General features: G+C 43.1%; 1 protein-coding gene across 1 annotated transcript in view; it reads left to right on the forward strand.

Moving 5' to 3' along the window:
* LOC117265029 (IgGFc-binding protein-like) overlaps window positions 1-19,569 on the forward strand; it is a 187,510-nt gene that overhangs the window by 90,113 nt on the left and 77,828 nt on the right. Inside the window, exons 18-22 of the mRNA XM_033639411.2 lie at window positions 7,858-8,072; window positions 8,213-8,407; window positions 10,626-10,814; window positions 11,614-12,050; window positions 13,087-13,205. Of these exons, the coding sequence (XP_033495302.2) occupies window positions 7,858-8,072; window positions 8,213-8,407; window positions 10,626-10,814; window positions 11,614-12,050; window positions 13,087-13,205 (1,155 nt within the window). The remainder of the gene's footprint in view (window positions 1-7,857; window positions 8,073-8,212; window positions 8,408-10,625; window positions 10,815-11,613; window positions 12,051-13,086; window positions 13,206-19,569) is intronic.

The raw sequence follows: 19,569 nt of genomic DNA on the forward strand, positions 1-19,569 counted from the left end.
ACAATGAGGACAGGACTTTTAAGGCAACTTTATCATTCTGCTTTGAGATGTTAATTTGTTAACTAACTAAGGTTTCACTAGCAAGAACCATGCCACAACAATATGTCGTTTAAAGGTTTAATGAAATACAGGAGTTATTGAATGTTGAGAATAGATGAATGGATGTGGGTGAGGAAGAGGGAGGATGTCATCTGTTAGGTTGGTCTGGGAGGATGTATTGAAGACCGGACGGAGGGAGACTCAGTGTGGGGGTTCCGTCTCAGGCGTATATATGCACCCAAGCTGATCACTGGCCCCCAGACGTGCCTAGAATGAGACATGGGAGAGGTATACACCAGATTGAAAACGATGGAAGGGGTGAAGTGATGAGAGGATAAAGGGGTGAGGGTAGGGATGAGGTAGGAGGATGATGGGATGAGGGGATGAAGGGATGAGGTAGGAGGATGATGGGATGAGGGTAGGGATGGGGTAGGAGAATGATGGGATGAGGGGATGAAGGGATGAAGGATGAAGGGTTGAGGGATAAAGGGATGAGGGATAAAAGGTTGAGGGTCGAATGGATGAGGGATGAAGGGTTGAGGGATGAACAGATGAGGGTCAAGGGTCGAATGGATGTGGGATGAAGGGTTGAGGGATGAAGGTTGAGGGTCGAGGGTCGAATGGATGAGGGATGAAGGGATGGGGGATGAAGGGTTGAGGGTAGGGATGAGTTTGGAAGATGGAAGGATGAAGGGAAGGGAAAGGGAGGGTGGGTCAAGAAATCTTGAGACAAACGGGGTAGGATGGGTTGACCCGGCATAAGTAGGCTTGGCAGGTGATTAGAGGTGTGGTTGAGGCGTGGTTCTGCTCCCGAACCTAAGCTAACTGGGCCCGTATTCACAAAGAATCCTAAGACTAAAAGTAGCTCTTAGTGACGTCATTCCTTTGTCATTTCCTTTGGTAAGATAAAAGTTATTCACAAAGCATCTTAGGCCTTAAGAGAGCTCCTAAGGTGAAAAACTGTTAAGAGGAGGGAGGAGGACTTTTAAGAAGCCTAAGAGTGTCTTAAACAGAGAAGATGGCAGAAAGACAGAGAGGAAGGAGAGATGTTCTCCGTATATTGAACGACAGTGATTTAATAAGACGCTACCGGCTTGATAGTGCAGGGATAATGTTTGTGGTAGATTTCATCAGGGATGAGCTTACTTTCCCACCCAGCATAGTAACGCAATAATGCCCGCTTTGGATTGCAGCACGTAGCAGCGCTTCTCACACTCATCACTTGTGCGTAAAAGGAGAGGGAATGACGTATTGATTTGTCGGGCAATGCGCTCCCCTCTTAAAACTCCCTTGTTCTCCTCCACGAGCTGTGCCAACAGCAGACACTGCTCTTCTGTCCAGTTTGGCTTTCTCGTTCTTTTTTTCTCCATTTCATTCATTGTTTTGGTCATTGTGCCAAATCAAACCGCTCTTTACCAGGAGGCCATCAATCACTGTAATTGCTGACAGCTGAGTCTGCATCCACCATTAATATCAAATAGATTAAGTAGTAAAATTACCAGCATGGCGAGTAAACATAACAATAAGCAAATCAATATAATAATTGGCATGTTAATGAGGTACGTTCAAACATTTTGAAGCTGTGTAACAATTAATTTAATTTTGCGTTTCATCATCATGACATAAAATTATTTTCACGATTACATATTTCTTAATACAGTCTAAGTTCTATGATCGGTTGATTTCACTGTCCATTCATTAGTAGGAGCGCATTTGTTTTTTCCTTTTTGTAACAACCAGTCACAGCTTTTAGAAGACTGCGTCATACCTAGCAACGGGGGCAACCACACCTCCTCACGAAGATAAAAGTTTCTGTCCCCTCCTTGCTCAGAGCTGCTCTCAGAAACTTCCTGAATCACTCTTAAGCTAAGATTCCTTGCAAGGAATTTTTAGGCTAAGTTAGGAGCTCTCTGAGAGGACTCTGAGAATCTTTGTGAATACAGGCCCAGGTTAACTACATTTCACTAGTAAGAACCACGTCACGACAATATGTCGTTTAAAGGTTTAATGGAATACAGGGGTTATTGAATGTTAAGAATAGATGAATGGATGTAGGTGAGGTAGAGGGAAGATGTCATCTGTTAGGCTGGTCTGGGAGGATGTATTGAAGACTGGGCGGAGGGAGACTCAGTGTAGGGGTTCCGTCTCAGGCGTATATATCCACCCGAGCTGATCACTGGCCCCCAAAAGAGTCAGATTTAAATTGAACTGATTTGAACATAAGCTCGACGGAGATCGTCAAGATTGTTGCAGATGTAGGAGCGATATGCTTGGGATGACCAGCGCCCTAGGACCTGAATGGTTTGGTCCAACGAAGGGTGCGAATGCAGAGGCTGAGAAGGTCTGAAGTGAGTGGCAAGCGCCTAGCTGGGAGAGCCAGCTCCTGTTTATGCAAGCCTTTTATTAACATACTAACATGAGAATGGGAGGTTGAAGGACAATGGAAGCCGGTGACAAGTTTGATGAAGAAGTTGATTCCTGCTAAGTAGGACTGGATGGTGGAGGACCGTATTTTTTGGATGGAATGAGCATGGGTGATGAAATTGCAGATGGACATGACGTCCAGAGAGGGAAAAGGTAGCTGGTAGGTGGAGTGAAATGCCTTGAAGCGATTCCAGCCAGTTAGTTTGGCTGAGAGTGTGCTTGGGGCAAGACTGTTAAGGATGGCTTCTTGTGAAGCATCAGAGAGGTTTGACAGCTGTGGAGCTAGTTGAATATTGTGGCTGAAAACGGTGGGATAGGTGTTGGGTGAAGATCCGATTCTGGGGCCAAGTGTCTGAATTTCTGGAACGAGAAGCGAGACAATGAGTCAGCAGTGATGTTGTGATGACCGGGAACGTGGGCTGCCCAGAGGATGAACTGGTGTTGAGCTGAGAATAAGGTGAGTCTGCGCAGGAACTGCATGATGGCTAAAGAATGAGATCAACCTTTGTTCAGGATCTCTACGACTGCGGTGTTATCGGAGTGGATAAGTATGGACTTCCTAGACCATTCGTGCCCCCAAAGAATGGCAGCTATTATGATGGGATACAGCTCGTGAAGCGCAGAGGAAGGAGAGTGGGACTCTGAGTCGAGGGATTCAAACTCTGGGGGCCAAGCGGAGGCGAACCATCTTCCTCCATAGTAGCACCACATCTGTGAAAAGTTGAATGTCCTCAGGCTGGGTGATGAAGTCGTTGCAGAGGAAGGAAATGCCATTCCAAGAAGATAGGAAATGTAGCCACATGCGCATTTCCATTTTGCAGGCATCATCCAGAATGACCCTATCATAGAGAGAGGGAATGGCAGCAGCCTTAGACAAAAAGATGGACAAGAAAGATTTAGCTTGAGGGATTATGCGGATGGCATAATTGAGATGGCCAAGGAGGGCTAACAGCTGGCGTTTGGTGCATCTGTCTGCTAGGGGGTAGTTTGACAGAAGCAGAGAGATGCGCTGTATTTTCTCCAAGGGCAGAGATGCTTGGAAGAAATTGAGTCCAGGGTGATGCCAAGGAACTCAATGGAAGTGCCAGGTCCTGATGTTTTCTCCTTGGAAAGAGGGATGCCAAGTTCAGAGAAAGCGTTAGTGAGCGTATTGAGCCCGTGGCGAGGAGGTGAGGATGGTGGAGTGACGACAACAAAATCGTCGAGAAGATGGAGAATGTAAGGGAGCCTGTGGTTGTTAGTGAGGATCCAGCATAGGGCTTCTGAAAGAGAATCAAAGATCTTAGGACTACCTTTGCAGCCTGAAATAATATGCCCCCTTCCAGCAAACGCCAAAAAAATGCCAGAAGTCAGGATGAATGGGCAAAACTTTGAGTGCGCTGGTGATGTCTGCTTTAGAAAGCCAAGCTCCATGTCCTGCTAGCCGAATAACGGTGATGGCATGGTCGATGGTTGCGTATTGCATGGAGAAATCCGGACTGGGAATGACGCTGTTGACGCTTGGAATGTGAGACGTGTGGGGAAGACAGGTCCATAATTAGCCTCTTTTTTCCAGAGTATTTGCGAGTGGCAACACCTATTGGGCTGATGCGGAACAGAGGAAAAGGAGGAATATCGAACAGGCCTATCATGAATCCTTCTTTGACATCTTTAGCCAACAGGGTGTCGACAGTGTGAGGTTCTGCAAGAGCAGACTGGAGGTTGTGACAGATGTGGGAAATGTCAGGGAGAACTGTCATACCGGGATGAAAACCATGTGTGAAGCCATCTATGAGAAGATGAACAAGCTGTCTATCAGGATGGTTTTGTAGAGCAGTGGCAAGGACATTTACCGGAACGGGGGTGCTGAGGTGCTGTACAAGTTGGTCTGACAGGCAGTTAAAGACTGTGGTGTTGCATGAGGAAGATGGACGTGAGCGAGGTAGCGGAGCAGTGACAGTGCATGCTGTGGCAGGGTGAGAAGGGGCTCCACATAGCTCGCAGGAGAGGGACGTGCGGGCTGCAAATATGCGGCAGTAGAGTTCAGAGTCAAGGGTGCCCCAGTATGTTCCCTGGTTAAATTGCTGTATGCGGCCAGCTGCTTGGTTAGTGAAGTGCATGTGGATAGACCAGTTGGAAGTGAAGGAGGAGGCTGGAGATCACCGAGTTGGTTAGCCTGTGGTGGGACCCCTTGAGTTGCTGACTGAGGCTCTCCTGCTGCTGCGTTGGCTATTGGAGGAAGAGGAGCAGAAGCCGTGTTACTGGGAATGGCTGAAGGAAGGGTAGAGGAAGGGATGATGGGATGAAAGGATGTGTGTGCACAGGGATTTTGTGAAGCCTGCGAAGACAGGAATGAAAAGCAAACTGAAATCATCTGAGAGCATTCAGGAACAGAGGGAGCAGGCACAGGGGGACATACAACCTGGCCCCCACCAGAGGGGGCTGATGATGCAGGCTGTGGCTGAGGCAGCGACGGCCCTGTGACGTCACGCCTGACGACACCGGCAGTTGGTGGCACAGGTGAGGAAGCCGGGAGAGCAGTAGGAATGGAGTCTGTTGCTGCGTTGATAGAGGCAGAATACAGTCGAAGAAGTGTGGCTTTGTTGGTGTTGCGGTGAAATGGGATGCCCTCGCTCCGCAGGAAACGTTGGAGGCGAGTGACGTCCAGTCTCTGATAATGGGCTCAGTTTGAGGACGCGGAGACTGCCGCTTGCAGATGCGGGTGCGCCGTGTTGAAGAGCCGGGAGCTGGAAGCCTAGGCGATGGGGTCAGCTGTCGATGAGGAGAGGGTTGGAGCTGGCTCCTACACCCGTGCCCGCGGTGTCTGGTCCTCACTGAAGGAGGAATGGAGGCCTGAGATCTGTGGACCCCCGCGGTCCGAGTCGGAGTCGGAGAGATCTCGTTGGCGGAGCTTGAATGGAGACGCCGGGACTAAGGTACGCTGACCACTGAACGCAGGCGACCACGCCAGTGTGTTTGGCTGCATTCTGGTTGCTGCTGCGAGTCTGGTGGACCGGTGTCGAACAGATCGTCGAACGGATCGCCTCTGAATTGGTCGGGTAGATCTGCGGTACCGGATCCATGGTAGGTAACGTTAGACAATCTTTACGTTTTGTCTTGTTTGAATGGAAGTTTTCTCTGTGAAGCGTTTAGGTGAGACGCGCGGTCTGTCGCAGCTCGAGAAATCTTGAGACAAACGGGGTAGTATGGGTTGACCTGGCATAAGTAACGTAGGCTTGGCATGTGATTAGAGGTGTGGTTGAGGCGTGGTTCTGCTCCCGAACCTAAGTTAACAGGTTAACTCCATTTGCTAGAAAGGCCACACCTTTTATCACCTGTCAAGCATACTTATGCCTGGTCAACCCACCCTGCTTTGTTTGTCTCAGATTTCTAAGATCAGATTTTCTAATTTTCAAAGAGTCAACTCACCATGGATCCTAGGCTACAGATCAACCTGCCTGATTCAGATGACGATTTGTACGATGATCAGTTTGAAACCGGTTACTCTCCAGTCATGACATCATAGTCAGAGCACTAGCAAGAATCCCACAAGCATCCTAGTCGAGCTGCTTGCACTCAGTGGTAAACATACCATAGCTGGGCTGGCACCTTCAGCTTGCCTAATGAGATCTCCCAGTAGATCTTAGGCCTTCTCTCCTCCTTCCACAAGGACCAAAAACCGCAGACACCATAGGCATAACAGTGGAAGCTGACACCAGCCCTCTTCTCATCTGCAGCCTCTTGTACAGTCCCCAGCTATTCACCATGGTGCACTTGCGGTGCACCCTCCTCTTCAATTTGCCTGTCTCCACACTCATGGTGAGGCGAATGAGACTGTATAGTAGACAGTAGAGCAACTTTGATCAATATCTTCTCAGCCTCCATCAGTTCTCTGTCAGCACCATCCACTGAGCCTCCTACACTTCTGGCTTCCACATCAGAGCCAACCACCACTAGTGTTGTCACATGTGATGTCACAGGGCTTTTGCCACCCCCAGGGTCACAGCCTGTATCACCAGCCCTCCCAGGTGGGAGCCAGATCGTATAACACCCTGTGCTTGTTCCCTCTGTCTTAATATTCTCAGATGATACTTTCCTGTGCACATACATACAAAATAAAACTCACTAAAACTGTCATTGTGAGTTAGTCCACTGGTTCAACAATCAACAACTCTGGCTTGAAATAAACCCTTAATTCAGAGAATAAGATGTAAATTGATTATTAACCGATTCTAGAAAGTTATGTCATGTCACCCAAATTTTTGCATTGCTGCACTGGTTGCTCAGTACTTCTATAATACATTTTAAAATGTTATTAATATTACTATTTTAGGGTGTTTTTATTTTAATTTTATTGTCAGTATGTATTTAAAGTGTGCTTGTTTAAGTATCACTATGTTAGTCATTATATGCACTTCCATATGTTTTGCACTTTCATGTTTTAAATTCAAGAGTTTGCTCTTTTGACGGCATTCTATTTGCTTTATATGAGATCATCTCTTATAACTGAATCTTATTTGTGTATCAACCTGGTTATTTCCTTTTCTTAAATTTTACCTGCTTTATATGAGCTTATTTCTCTTATCCACATATTGCTTATGAGGGGTCCAAGCAGCAATAATCATTGCTGGACAGCAAGTGTTTTTGTGCTGGATAACAATTGTTTTTGTTGTCATTAGTCTTTCTTTCTTTTTCTTTCTTTCTTTCTTTCTTTCTTTCTTTCTTTCTTTCTTTCTATCGTCTTGTTTTTTTCTCCATCAAAAGTGTTTGTGCAGCAAAAACAGTGAGTCAAAACCTCACCTGAATTGGCAGGTGGGTTGCAATTAAATTCCACCAACTACACAGGCTCAAGAATTGACACTCATTGACCTCTAAATGGCGCTGTAAAAATCACATTTACATTTTTGCAAATACTTTGAAAACAACTTGGCTTAGAGTCAAAATTCTTTTAACATATTAATCTCTCAGTTCATCTGCATCTTTGCTTCAGTGGTCCTATCTTTAAAGATGTCAAATTTTGAGACTTTTTTCAGTTTTTTCCAAATCATATTTTCACAAACTCATCCCAGATTGTTGGTCCAGTCATCCTGAAAGTTTGGCAGGATTATCTGCAGACATAGCTGATCTAAAGTTATCAAGGAAAGTTTGATACATCTATCTGTCAAATTATACATTTTAAACTGATTCTGCGAGGGGTGGCAAATAAAAATACTCCCCTAAATGTCCCTTAAATGTTCTTGGCAAGTGATTATTACAAGGTTATTCCTTTATTGTTTCCCCATTTGTCATCTGATTATCCACATCTGATAATGTACTCTACTTAATGTTTGGTTCATTAAAGTCCCAAGAAAGTCACAAACATGTTTGTACAGAGCATAAGCACTCCGTATTTTATTGTGTGTGTTTCTCTGCCAGCTCCATCATGTGGTGCAAACAGTCATTATGAGGTGTGTGCACCACCCTGCCAGCAAACCTGCAGTGGTCTCACTCCTCCTGAGGGCTGTGATGAGAGTGCAGCCTGCAGTGAAGCCTGTGTGTGTGACGAGGGATTCATGTTGAGTCATGACAAGTGTGTGCCTCTGGCAGAGTGTGGCTGTCAGTACGGAGGACAGTATTATCAAACTGGACAGGTACTATAGTTGCAACAATATCATATGGCACCTCCACAATGCTGCTACAACTGCAGCCTCTGTTACTACTACAACCACTACTACTACTTCTACTGTTAGCACTACTGATATTTCTTCTGTGCTATCTTCTCTTGTCCAAGGTGTTCTATCCAGGAGAGTCATGTAACCTTCGCTGTGTGTGTTCAGAAGGAGGAGATACACAATGTGATTCTAACTTTCAGTGTTCAACCAGCGAGAAGTGTATTGTGGAAGGGGGTTTTGCCTCCTGTTCTCCCAAAACTATTGGTTCCTGTTCTGTAAGTGGAGTCAGGACTGTCAGGTCCTTTGATGGACAGGTAAACTACTTTTTTTGTGAATGAGGCAAAAGTTAGCATGCTATTTAGGAAAATGTGCATCAATGGCATATTGATTTTTTTACAATCTGTTGTAATAACAACCTAATAAATAATTTTCAGAAATATTTCATCATTAAATAATGATTTTATAGACACTGCATTTAGATATACATTATTACCTTTATTTAAATAATACAACCTAAGTATATGTTTATTGTCAGTGCTTTTTTTCTGGTCTACCCTCCAAAATCACAGTTTGTCAGTGATGTCATGACGATCCTTTTCATCAGTGCAATGTTTTAAACTTCTCAACAAGAAGTGCTGAAATACAGTGACGAGTCATGTGTTGCTGTTTTACAAGAAAAGCTTACCACTTCACATGAAAACACATTCAGGACATTTTATTAGCATATTAGAGTCAGTCAGATAAAGCAACTGAGCCAATATATTAGCTGATATGAGCTTATTGTAGATATATCAAAGAATATGTCAACCAAGTGGCAACCAATACAACTGGAGGTAGAAGCCAATCTGAAAGTACCTTAAGGGCCTGTGTCCACATGGCTTTTTGTTTGGTGGTGCTGGCATTGTTTTTCAATTGTTCCTAATGAGGAGAGAGTAAATGTGGCCGCATGTGGCCACCGTGAGAAAAAGTGCCGTGCCCTGGGTCTTTTATTCAACTTTTTTGTGCCGCCACTCTGAGCACTTCAAGTTGAAAATCTCTGAACTTTTCATAAAGGCGCTGCTACTCCTTTAGCTAGGCTACTGTCACAACAAAGACAAAAAAAAGCACATTCGTGGGAGCAGATGAGGTGGCGTACACTGGATGTTGCTCATAAATGCTCTGCTCAGTGGTGGATGAAGTACCTGCAAGCAGTACTTGAGTTTAAGTACAGATATCTTTCCAGAAAATTACTCTGTTAGAGGTTAAAGTCACTTGTTAGAATACTATTTGAGTAAATGTATCTGATGTTTACTGCATAGTATTAAAAGTATTTTTATGATATTAAATGTAAGTATTGAAAGAAAGAGTACAAGTAGGCCTAAAAGCGGGTAATAAAAAAGCAAGAGATCAGAATTCTGAGGATTTTCTTCAGTTGTAGTCATTTCTTCAGATTTCAGATTTCTGGAAATTAAAACTGCTTTGAGAGTACTTGTTTGCACTTGCCCTTATGTGATTAACCTATAAACTTGCATGTAAAGACCATTGAATCACCAAACCTTCAGATTTTATTTTATTAGTAATGTAGTACCAGAAATGCTTTTGACATAGAAATATAAGGATACTGGAGTAAACCTGGAGTGAAACAGTCTTACTTCAATCCATTAAAATGTACTGCACTAAAAGTAAACATTTTATTATTCCTCCACACCAGCGACAGCCGTTACGTGGCCAGGGGCATTATTTTTTTGGATTGTCGGTCTGTTCTTCCGTACGTCCATCCCGTTCTTGTAAACTTGATATCTCGAGAATGCCTTGGGGGAATTTTTTCAAAATTTTTGCATGAATGTTGAAACTTAGATTTAAGGATGAACTGATTAGATTTGAGCGGTCAAAGGTCAAGGTCACTGTGACCTCATCTGTCTCATTCTCATAAACGCAATATCTCAAAAACACCTTAAGGGAAGTTCTTTAAATTTGAAGAAACGTCCACTTGGACTGAAGAATAATCTGATTAGAATTTTGTGGTTGAAGGTCAAAAGTCAAGGTTACTGTGACCTCACAGAATATGTTTTTGGCCAATAATTATGACAAAACTTTACACAAATGTCTTATAGAACCTTTTTTTGTAATGTGTTGAGATGAGGCGTTCCCCAGACCCTCGTCACTGCTTATTTGCTGAAGAAAAATACCATGTGGACACAGACCCTTAAGCAGCTATAATCAATACTTTCACAATGATGTAGAATTAACAGTGTGAAAATTTACACTGATAGTGATGTACCTACATAGATTTGTCAACTGAATTTGCAGCTCCCCTTGGCTTTACAGAGCTTTATAGAGATCAGCTCATCATGCTCATAACTTTACTGATCTTGTTCACTCTCACAGCTCTCATAGTGTTGTTTTTGGCCACAGTAGGCAGCTTTTGTCAGCCGACAAACACAGTCAGACACTGGCTGGTGTTGCATTTAGTCATTAACTAAGTTTTCTGTACCTTCAAGACAATCACAGTAGAAGTTCAGACATAACATTTAATATATTCTTATCCTCTAGGCGTATCCTCTGTGGGGCAACTGTTTATTCACATTGGCAGGAGTGGAGGAGAAGGACGGAGGTATGGCAGCCTTCTCTCTATATGTACAGCAGAAAACCCATAAGGATGGTACTGTCGTTCGCAGTGTGGAGTTGCAGGTCTATGACATGGAAATCACTATGGAGACTGGTGTTGTTTGGGAAGTCAAGGTATGAATGACATTTGGCTTTGGCTAGGCGTAAGGTGTGTTTAAGTTAATCCCATACATAATTTTTTGCTGTTAAAGTATTTTAAAAATTTCAAGTCAAATTAATTTTGGCAGATGTGTGGTAAAGCTGCTGTATTTTCGACACAGTGGTCCCCTTGTCCTCTACCATGCAAACTGGTCTGCTGTCCATTCCAATTCATTTTGCAAAGGAGTTAGTTGGTCGGTCACAGGTAGACTTACTCAGTTTGCGTGTGAACACCTGGTCAAGTGTGGCTTGACAAGGCTGACTGCTAGCACTAGCATCAGAGGCTGTGCTAGCTCAGACCTCTGGGTTTGCTGCTAAATGCTTTGTGTTGAGGTGATATTTCAGGCTTTAAGTTCTCCAATGGTACAAAAATTCCTTACTGCTGAAATTGCAGAGAATGGTGCTCCTATCAACTGTTCCCTCTGGAAGTTTTTTAAAGGGGCCAAACAGCATTGTCTCGTCTGCCTCTATCACATAACAAAGCCAGTGTGGCCTTCAGTACATACCACATTTCTGTGATTAATATATATAAAAAAAAGACCAAAAATACCAAACCGCATTTTATGAACATATTACTGGTTATATTTTATAAATAATATATTTCTGTGAGGTTCCAGGCAATGATAAACTCTGGCCTTCAGTGCTGTACAATAATTTGCAACAGCTCCTGAAGTGGGACGGAGCTTACATGGTATCCGTGTGTGTGTGTGTGTGTGTGTGTGTGTGTGTGTGTGTGTGTGTGGGTGTGTGTGTGTGTGTGCTCTCAATGTCTCAGGTTGATGACATCAGAGTCTCCCTTCCTGTGTCTCTGGCTGATGGAAAAGTGCGAGCACATCAAAATGGCATCAACATCATCATTGAAACTGACTTTAATCTGAAGCTGAGCTATGACAGTGTGGCAGGCGTGTTACTACAAATCCCATCCACCTTTGGCAGCTCCCTACATGGTCTCTGTGGAAACTTTAATGGTAACCTGACTGATGATCTGGCATCAGGAGGTAAGGGTCCGTCAGACACAGCAGCAGTTTGGGTAGCAAAGAAGGATGACACTCCATGTGACACAAGCTGTGGTGCCAGTTCCTGCCCTGGGCCAGATGAACAGAAGGTCCCAGAAGCCAAAAAGGCCTGTGACATCATCAAAGCTCAGCAAGGCCCATTTGAAGGTTGCCACTCAACAGTGTCCCCAACTCCTAACTACGATGGTTGTGTCAGGCAAGGAAATATTTGAGCATATGTCTAATGTCAAAGTGATGCATTACATACATTAATTCCGCTCCCAGCTAGACATTTCTGTGACTGTGTGAAGTATGTTGTCTTGTCCTTGGTCTCTCAACTCCTTAAGCACTCACACTCCTTTTCTATTGCTGGGACTAAACAGCCTGGAATCTATCTGGAGATTTTTATACCTCCACGTCAGCAATAGCTGTGGCTGGAGGCATTATGTTTTTGAGTTTTCCGATTTTTTTTCCAAATTCGGCACAAATGTATACCTGGACTCAACAATAAATTGATTAGAATTTGGAGGTCTAAGTTCAAGGTCACTGTGACCTTGTATCCGTCTTATTCTTGTGAATGCAATATTCCAAGAACGCCTTGAGGGAGTTTGGCACAAATGTCCACTGGGTCACTGTGACCTCACAAAACGTGTTTTTGGCCATAACTCAAGAATGGATACACTTAGTATTCATTTCACACGAATATCTAATAGGATAAATTAAGAAAGTGATGACATTTTATATCCTGTAAGAGAAACTTGACTGGTGCACAAAGACATACAACCGTGAGGCTGTGAGGTTTTATTGCATTCTTAACACTAGCCAGCACTTTGGTCCAATCAGATGGCCAAGTCACCAGGAATTATTTGATATTCAAAACTTTCATAACTTGACCTAACATATAGTGTAGTTATGTGCACAGTTTTCCTGCATGATGAGGGAAGATAAACAACTTTATAGTTGCTCTCATTTTCACTTTTACATGCAATCAGAGTGTCTTAGATAGTCTGGCTGAACTGTTGGCTGTCCGATCATATGACACTTTTGTTTCTAGTGTTGTAAGCATTGTCTTCATATTCCCAGATCCCAGACATTTTTATGGTTTGATTATATTATTTTGATGAAAATAAGAGACAAAACTGTAGAAATAAGATCCCAGTCATAAAAAACTAGAAATATCCTTCACCAGACTTGAGTGTCTGTGTTAAGAGTGTTTCTGGTGTTTCCTGTATTAAAAGAAAGTTTGTTTCCAGGGAGATGTCCACGGGAAGAGGGGGTGCTGACGTCCTGTGTCGTCACATCCAGAATTATGTTATCGCCTGTCAACTAGCTGGCACCAAGATAAGCAAATGGAGGAAAGACAGCTTCTGTCGTAAGTCTGATCTGATGCTCTGATTCACTGATGTTGAATGTGGCTTAGCCTGATGTTTGGACAGGTTCATTCTCCCATGCCATTTTTATGGTGGCCCATAATGCAAACTACAACAACACTGGACAAAACACTTAAACAAAACAACATTTTGTGTTTTATGCTTTGTGTGTGTGTGTGTGTGTGTGTGTGTGTGTGTGTGTGTGTGTGTTGTGGCAATTCTGTTGCCTAGGTGTCTGACCAAACAGGAGAAATAGGGACACAGCATACAACATGCAATACACAGCAACCAGTGTTTCAACCAAAAAAAGAGTCCTTTAATTTTGAAAAGAAGGGAAAAGGAATAGGGAACAGAAAAACACAAATCCTTCCCAGTCCAGGATAATTCAGTCTCTGTACAGGCTTCTTGGTCTTTCTAAGAGAGACAGGAAAGACACACAATGAATAAATCTTGACAGGGAATATTAAGCATTTGTCCTGCTTGGTTGCTTAAGTTGCTGATAGGGGGGTTGCAGATCAGTCCTCTCACCTTTCGCTCTGCCAACTGAGACTGGAGGGGAGCCTTTCAACCCATGCTGGGCTGATTCGAGATAATCTACAGGGGGTTCTCCCCATGACAGAAGCATGTGACGGGGGTAACACATCACACTGTGTTTTCTGTGTGGTTGTTGTGTTTTATTGTTATGCCAACTGTATCATCGCTCTTAATGTCTAATACATAAACTCTTTAACAAGGACATGCTGGATGCTACTGCTTTATTTCTACATGTGAAATCAACCTCACAAACAAAATGGCATTAGCACAGGGGACATGACAATGTTACGCGCTAATAAACTGAGACGCGTCGAGCACTAGGACCACACGGAAAACGGCCGCTCAGACTGAAGCCTGTTATCCCTTTAGAGGGCATGATGACAACCCCAATAGCAAACAAGAGCACAATTAACTGAAGTCAGTGACAAATGAGGGTTGGCAAGATGAGCAATTCAGAAATATCTTAAAAAATAGTTTTAAAAGCATGCACCAGATTTGTTAAAATGTACATTCTGTATTTTTGCTGGATTTATGTCATTTGAAATGACATTTGCACCATTTTCTATCAAAAAATAAAATTAAATATTTTATCCACCTTCAGTAGATTTAAGTGTACTTATAAAAAAAATCTTTATTTTAAAAGCATTAAATTTAAATAAGATGTTTTTGGAGTATTTCTATATTTAGATTTTAATGCATTTTGGCAATATTGAGCAGGACATATCCTAAAAGCACCCCTTTTTTTTTCTAAATAATGCTTGACAAATTATGTAAAATTTGTTTAAAAAAAAACCACAGTGTTGCACTGCAAAAGTGGTTTACATTTATTCCACATTTTACTCCACATTTATTTTCCTGTATATAATCATATTTTTTATGAAAAAATACGAGTTACACCAAATGACACTGGGTTGTGTTATTTAATATAAAAAAGTAATAATATAAGATCATGCCAAACTAGTTGTTACGGTGTTTTATTGATAATTTTAGTGTTTTTAAGCAAGTTTAATTATTTGATGAAAAGTTTTTATGGTTACACCACTCAGACATTTTTGCCATTGGCCTCTAATATATTCTCTCAAAATGTATTAAAAGCAGAAATTTTGTACTGGATCCACACAAAATTAAAGTTTGTAAGTTAATCATACATTTATTTTCAAATTTTAATCCTTTTAAATTTGAGTAAACCATATGGACACAAAAAAAGTAGCGTCACGTCATTGACCCATATATTAACTGAAGGGGGTGCTGTACTAAGACATAAGAGATTGAGTTTTATTAAAACGTTTATTGTTGCATTCTTTGTTATATATTAACAGAAGGGCCTCTAGTTTCGCAGACCGGGTGAGGCGGAGGCACATCGCACCTGCGCTTCGCCCACTGGGTGTGGCCAGGCAGATTTTGCAAGTTTGGCACACAGTGCACGCTGGCGCAGCTACTCCTCTTTCCCACCTATATCCCTCCTACCTGCGCAAGTCGGAAAGAGGGAGGAGAGAAGGTGTGGAGTGGGTTTTATACACATCACACCAATCAAATGAGCCCCTCTCCTCGCCCTTAAATGCGCCGCACGAAGGCGTAATGAGAGTTTACTCAATTTGCCATGACAGAAGAGAGCAGCAACGTCAGACGGCCAAACTCCTCCCAGGAGGAAACTGATGTTTTGGTCCGGGAGGTCCAAGCTCACAGTGTCCGAATATACGGAACTGCGAGCAGACCTCCATGGGCTGATGATGCAAAGGTAGCCTGGGAGGAGGTCACCACAATTGTAAATCAATGTTGTGTTTCTCTCGTGCGCGTGCACTCTCTCTCTCTCTCTCTCTCTCTCTCTCTCTCTCTCTCTCGCAGTCTCACTCTGTTTCTTTTCTTTTGACTTTTCTAAGATGACAGATGCTGAATATATACTCCCTATCTGATGCTGTGGCTGTTTGTGGTTGGCTGAGAGGGATGTGAACTCATTAGTTTGCAGCTGTGATAATCAAATCAGGTTGGGTTTCCATTATGCGTGCCAAATGTGCCAAACGGTGCCAATCCCCTTTGATCTGACATCAGATGTGACAGGACAGTCGATATAGAGATACATTTATGTGCTGATTGCAGATAGTTGCATTGAATAGTGGTTTTTGTGGCTATCTATTGCATGGTTAATGTGCATGACATTCTGGACACCTGCCTGTGAGGTTTTGGTGACGTGTGCGCACTGTCCGCCGGTCAGCCAAACTTCCACAAACTTCCAGTCCGCCTGCGCTGACAGTAGACCTGGTTTCAGCTGGTGAGCTTTTAGCGCACCTTTGGCGAAGCCTTTTGGCACGAAACTGTCACTGCTCTAAGCTGGATCTGTCGACACCTCCCCCCAGCTGCGCCGCCACACCCATCTCAGCGCACCTCGGTCTGCCAAACTACCAAACTGAGCGGGCCTCGGGTTGCGCTGCTCGAAACTAGCTCTGCGCGGGGTTCGCCACCCTGCGCCACCCTGCGCCGCGCTGGGAAACTAGAGGCCAAGGAATTTTACTGTTCATTTTACACATTTTGCTTTATTGCACAATCTTTATTGTTTCTATGCAAAATTTCTCAATTAATTTGATGGCCTGAACTGTACCTGTAATTAACTGAACCTAATTACAGTAAAAGTAACTTTAAAAAGGTGTCTGTGAAATTTCTGTCTATGACAACTTTGTATTTAAAAAGCCTCTATGTTGTAGTTTTATACATATTTTGAACTTCATATTGCTTTGAGGTGTAGGGCAGATATTCATCAATTCAAGCTTTATTTTAACTCTAAATTACACTGAGGGACACCTCTTATTTCCAGTATCGTCAAGTAATAACAGGGCACTGTTCAAGCAATAGGTGTTCAGTTCAAATATATACACATGTAACACAGGAAAGATTATGTAATCACACCATAGGCACCATATCTAAAAAGGCAACAGAAAAAAGGTGGGTTTTAAGGCGTTTTTTTTTTAAACTCTCAACAGAGATGGAGTTTTTTATTGCGGTGAGAAGTTTGTTCCATAATTTGGGGGCCATCACCGAGAAGACATGGTCACCTTTGGTTTTCAAATTAGTCTTGGGGACAGTAAGAAGCCCTGCATGGGATGATCTAAGGGGTCTCACAGGTGTGTGAGGACTAAGCAGATCACTAATATAGCTGGGAGCCAGGCCATGCAGAGCCTTGTAGGCAATTAAAAGTATTTTAAAAATCAATTCTAAATTTAACAGGTGACTAGTGCAGAGTGGCCAGGATAGGTTATGTGAGAGCGGCATGAAGACTTGGTGAGAACCCTTGCAGCAGCATTTTGCACTACCTGTAATCCATTCAGAGAAGTTTGGGAGAAGGAAGTAAATAAGGAATTGCAGTAATCCAGACGGGTAGAGATAAAAGAGTGAATACGTTTTTCGATGTCATGGGCTAAGAGAACCGGGCGAAGTTTCCTGATGTTCCTTAATTGAAAGTAACAGGTCTGAACCATGGAGTTGAGATGCTTGTCAAATTTCAGGTGTGAGTCGCATATGACTCCGAGGTTTCTGGAATGTGAGGTGATATGACTGGCTAGAGAACCGAGGTGCTGACTGACTGAATTGAATTTATGGTTAGGATCAATGATGAAGACCTCTGTTTTGTCAGAGTTAAGCTGGAGAAAGTTATGGGCCATCCATGATTGCATAGCTGATTGGCAGTCTTTTAGTACATGGAGATTGTTTTGGTGGTTGGGCTTAACAGATACATATAGTTGCATATCGTCAGCGTAGAAATGGTAGGCGATACCACTGAAGCTGCGAATTATGTGGCCCAGGGGGACCATATATAGACTAAAATGGGCCCCAAAATTGAGCCCTGGGGCACTCCACTGGACAGTGAGGCATTCAAAGATACATGCTCTCCAATCCCCACGTTAAAATGTCTGTCAGATAGATATGACCTGAACCATTCAAGGGCTGGACCGGAGATCCCCACCCAGTTTTCAAGCCTATCAATCAAGATTGTGTGATCAACGGTGTCACAGGCAGCACTTAAATCCAATAAAAGTAACACAGAGCAATTTCCCTCATCAGCATGCAGTAAAATGTCATTGAGAAATTTCAGCAGAGCTATTTCAGTGCTAGGGTGTTGATGGAAACCTGACTGAAATTTGTCAAAAATATTATTTCCTTCTACTAGCTGTAGGAGTTGCTTCGCTACAGCTCTCTCTAACAGCCGGGCTCGACCGGGCACGTCAGCGGCGTGACACGTCTGCAGCGCAAGTCCCATAGCAGCTCGCCCCCCTGTTAATCAATTACAGCAGCTCCACCGGCAACGGGAGCGGCGCGACAACCCCCGTCTGTCGTGCTCTTCTATTTTTGTCGCGCTATGCTTCCCTACGCGACCCTCCAGCAGATAAAAACTACATGAAATAGTGTGCTAAACAAGCACAATGTGTTTTTAAATGAATAAACCATTATCAGAGGTGATATGTGATGATTTTTATTCATGCATTTACCAATGTTTATCCGTGACATTGTGTAAATATCTGTGGCGGACATTTGAAAGCGAGTAGGTGACAAACAGTACAGTAAACTTGTAGATAACTCAAATATATGTAATAACTTAGGTGGAAAATGCTTTAACATTTCATGCAGCCTACATGCAGCCTCTTGGCTCAGCAAACGGTAAACAACCCCGCTGGCTTCTCTACGTGTCGCTTCCATACGCAGTCAGTGGAGCCCAAATTAATATGCCGCGACGCTATGCTGACGTGACGTTTACGTTTGCAGACGGTGGAGCCTGGCCGTTAGACTTTGGACAGAAAGGGTAGTTTGGATATACAGTAGGTCGGAAGTTCTGTGGCAGTAATGGATTGAGACTGGGGTTTTTTAATAAGGGGTGGACAGTGGCTGTCTTAAAGAATGATGGAACACAGCCAGATGTAAGAAAAGAGTTTATAATGGTTAGAAAGGGAATTATGCCTTGGGGACCAGAAGACAGGTTCATATGTGACAAGATCTCCTGTAGATCATGTAATGAAATGGGGGAGAGCTGAGTTGGAGTGATTGAGGTATTTCAAGAGGCAGGGTAACTGTAGAGGATGCAATGGCTTTTCTAATATTGTCAATCTTCTTGATAAAGAAGGACATGAAATTTTCACAGAGAGCCGGGGAGGAGGCGGACATAGCCGGGGGTTTGCCGTTCAGCAGGTAGTTAAAAGTGGAAAGAGAAGAAGAAGAGAAGTCTGGGATTATGCTTATTAATTGATATGAGATTGGCAAAATATGCAGCTCTGGCAATCTTTATATTGGCGTTAGGGGAAGACAGAAGCTCAGACAAATGCAAATGATGGACCATTAACCGAGTTTTTCGCCAGCCGCGTTCAGCCCGCCTACATTCTCTCCTTACGGATGTCCTCATTTATCCAAGGGGTAAGGTTTATGGCTGAAGCAGATTTATTTCTAACAGGAGCAATGGTGTCCAAGACTAACAAGCAAACTTCACTGAAGTGATTAACCTGATCATCAGTGGATGACATTAGGGAGAGATCTTGGAAGTGGCCGTAAAAATTTGTGAGAATTTTACCACTGAATGTTCATTGAATACACGAGAGGGGAAGGTACGTTTGTTAGGTAAAGAATCTGTCAGAGGGACTGTTTCAAAAATAATACAACTGTGATCCGAGGTCAAATCTTTCATTGATATGGCACTAGGAGCTATATCCAATGTAAAGACAAGGTCCAGGGTATGGCCACAGTTGTGTGTGGGTCCAGTAACATGCTGAATTAAATTAAAAGAATCAGTAATATTTTAAAAAGTCAGTGCAAAGTTATCTGTGGGATCATCCACGTGAATGTTAAAATCACCAA

This window comes from Epinephelus lanceolatus, chromosome 10 (assembly GCF_041903045.1).
Source record: "Epinephelus lanceolatus isolate andai-2023 chromosome 10, ASM4190304v1, whole genome shotgun sequence".
In the NCBI taxonomy this organism is placed as follows: Eukaryota; Metazoa; Chordata; class Actinopteri; order Perciformes; family Serranidae; genus Epinephelus; species Epinephelus lanceolatus.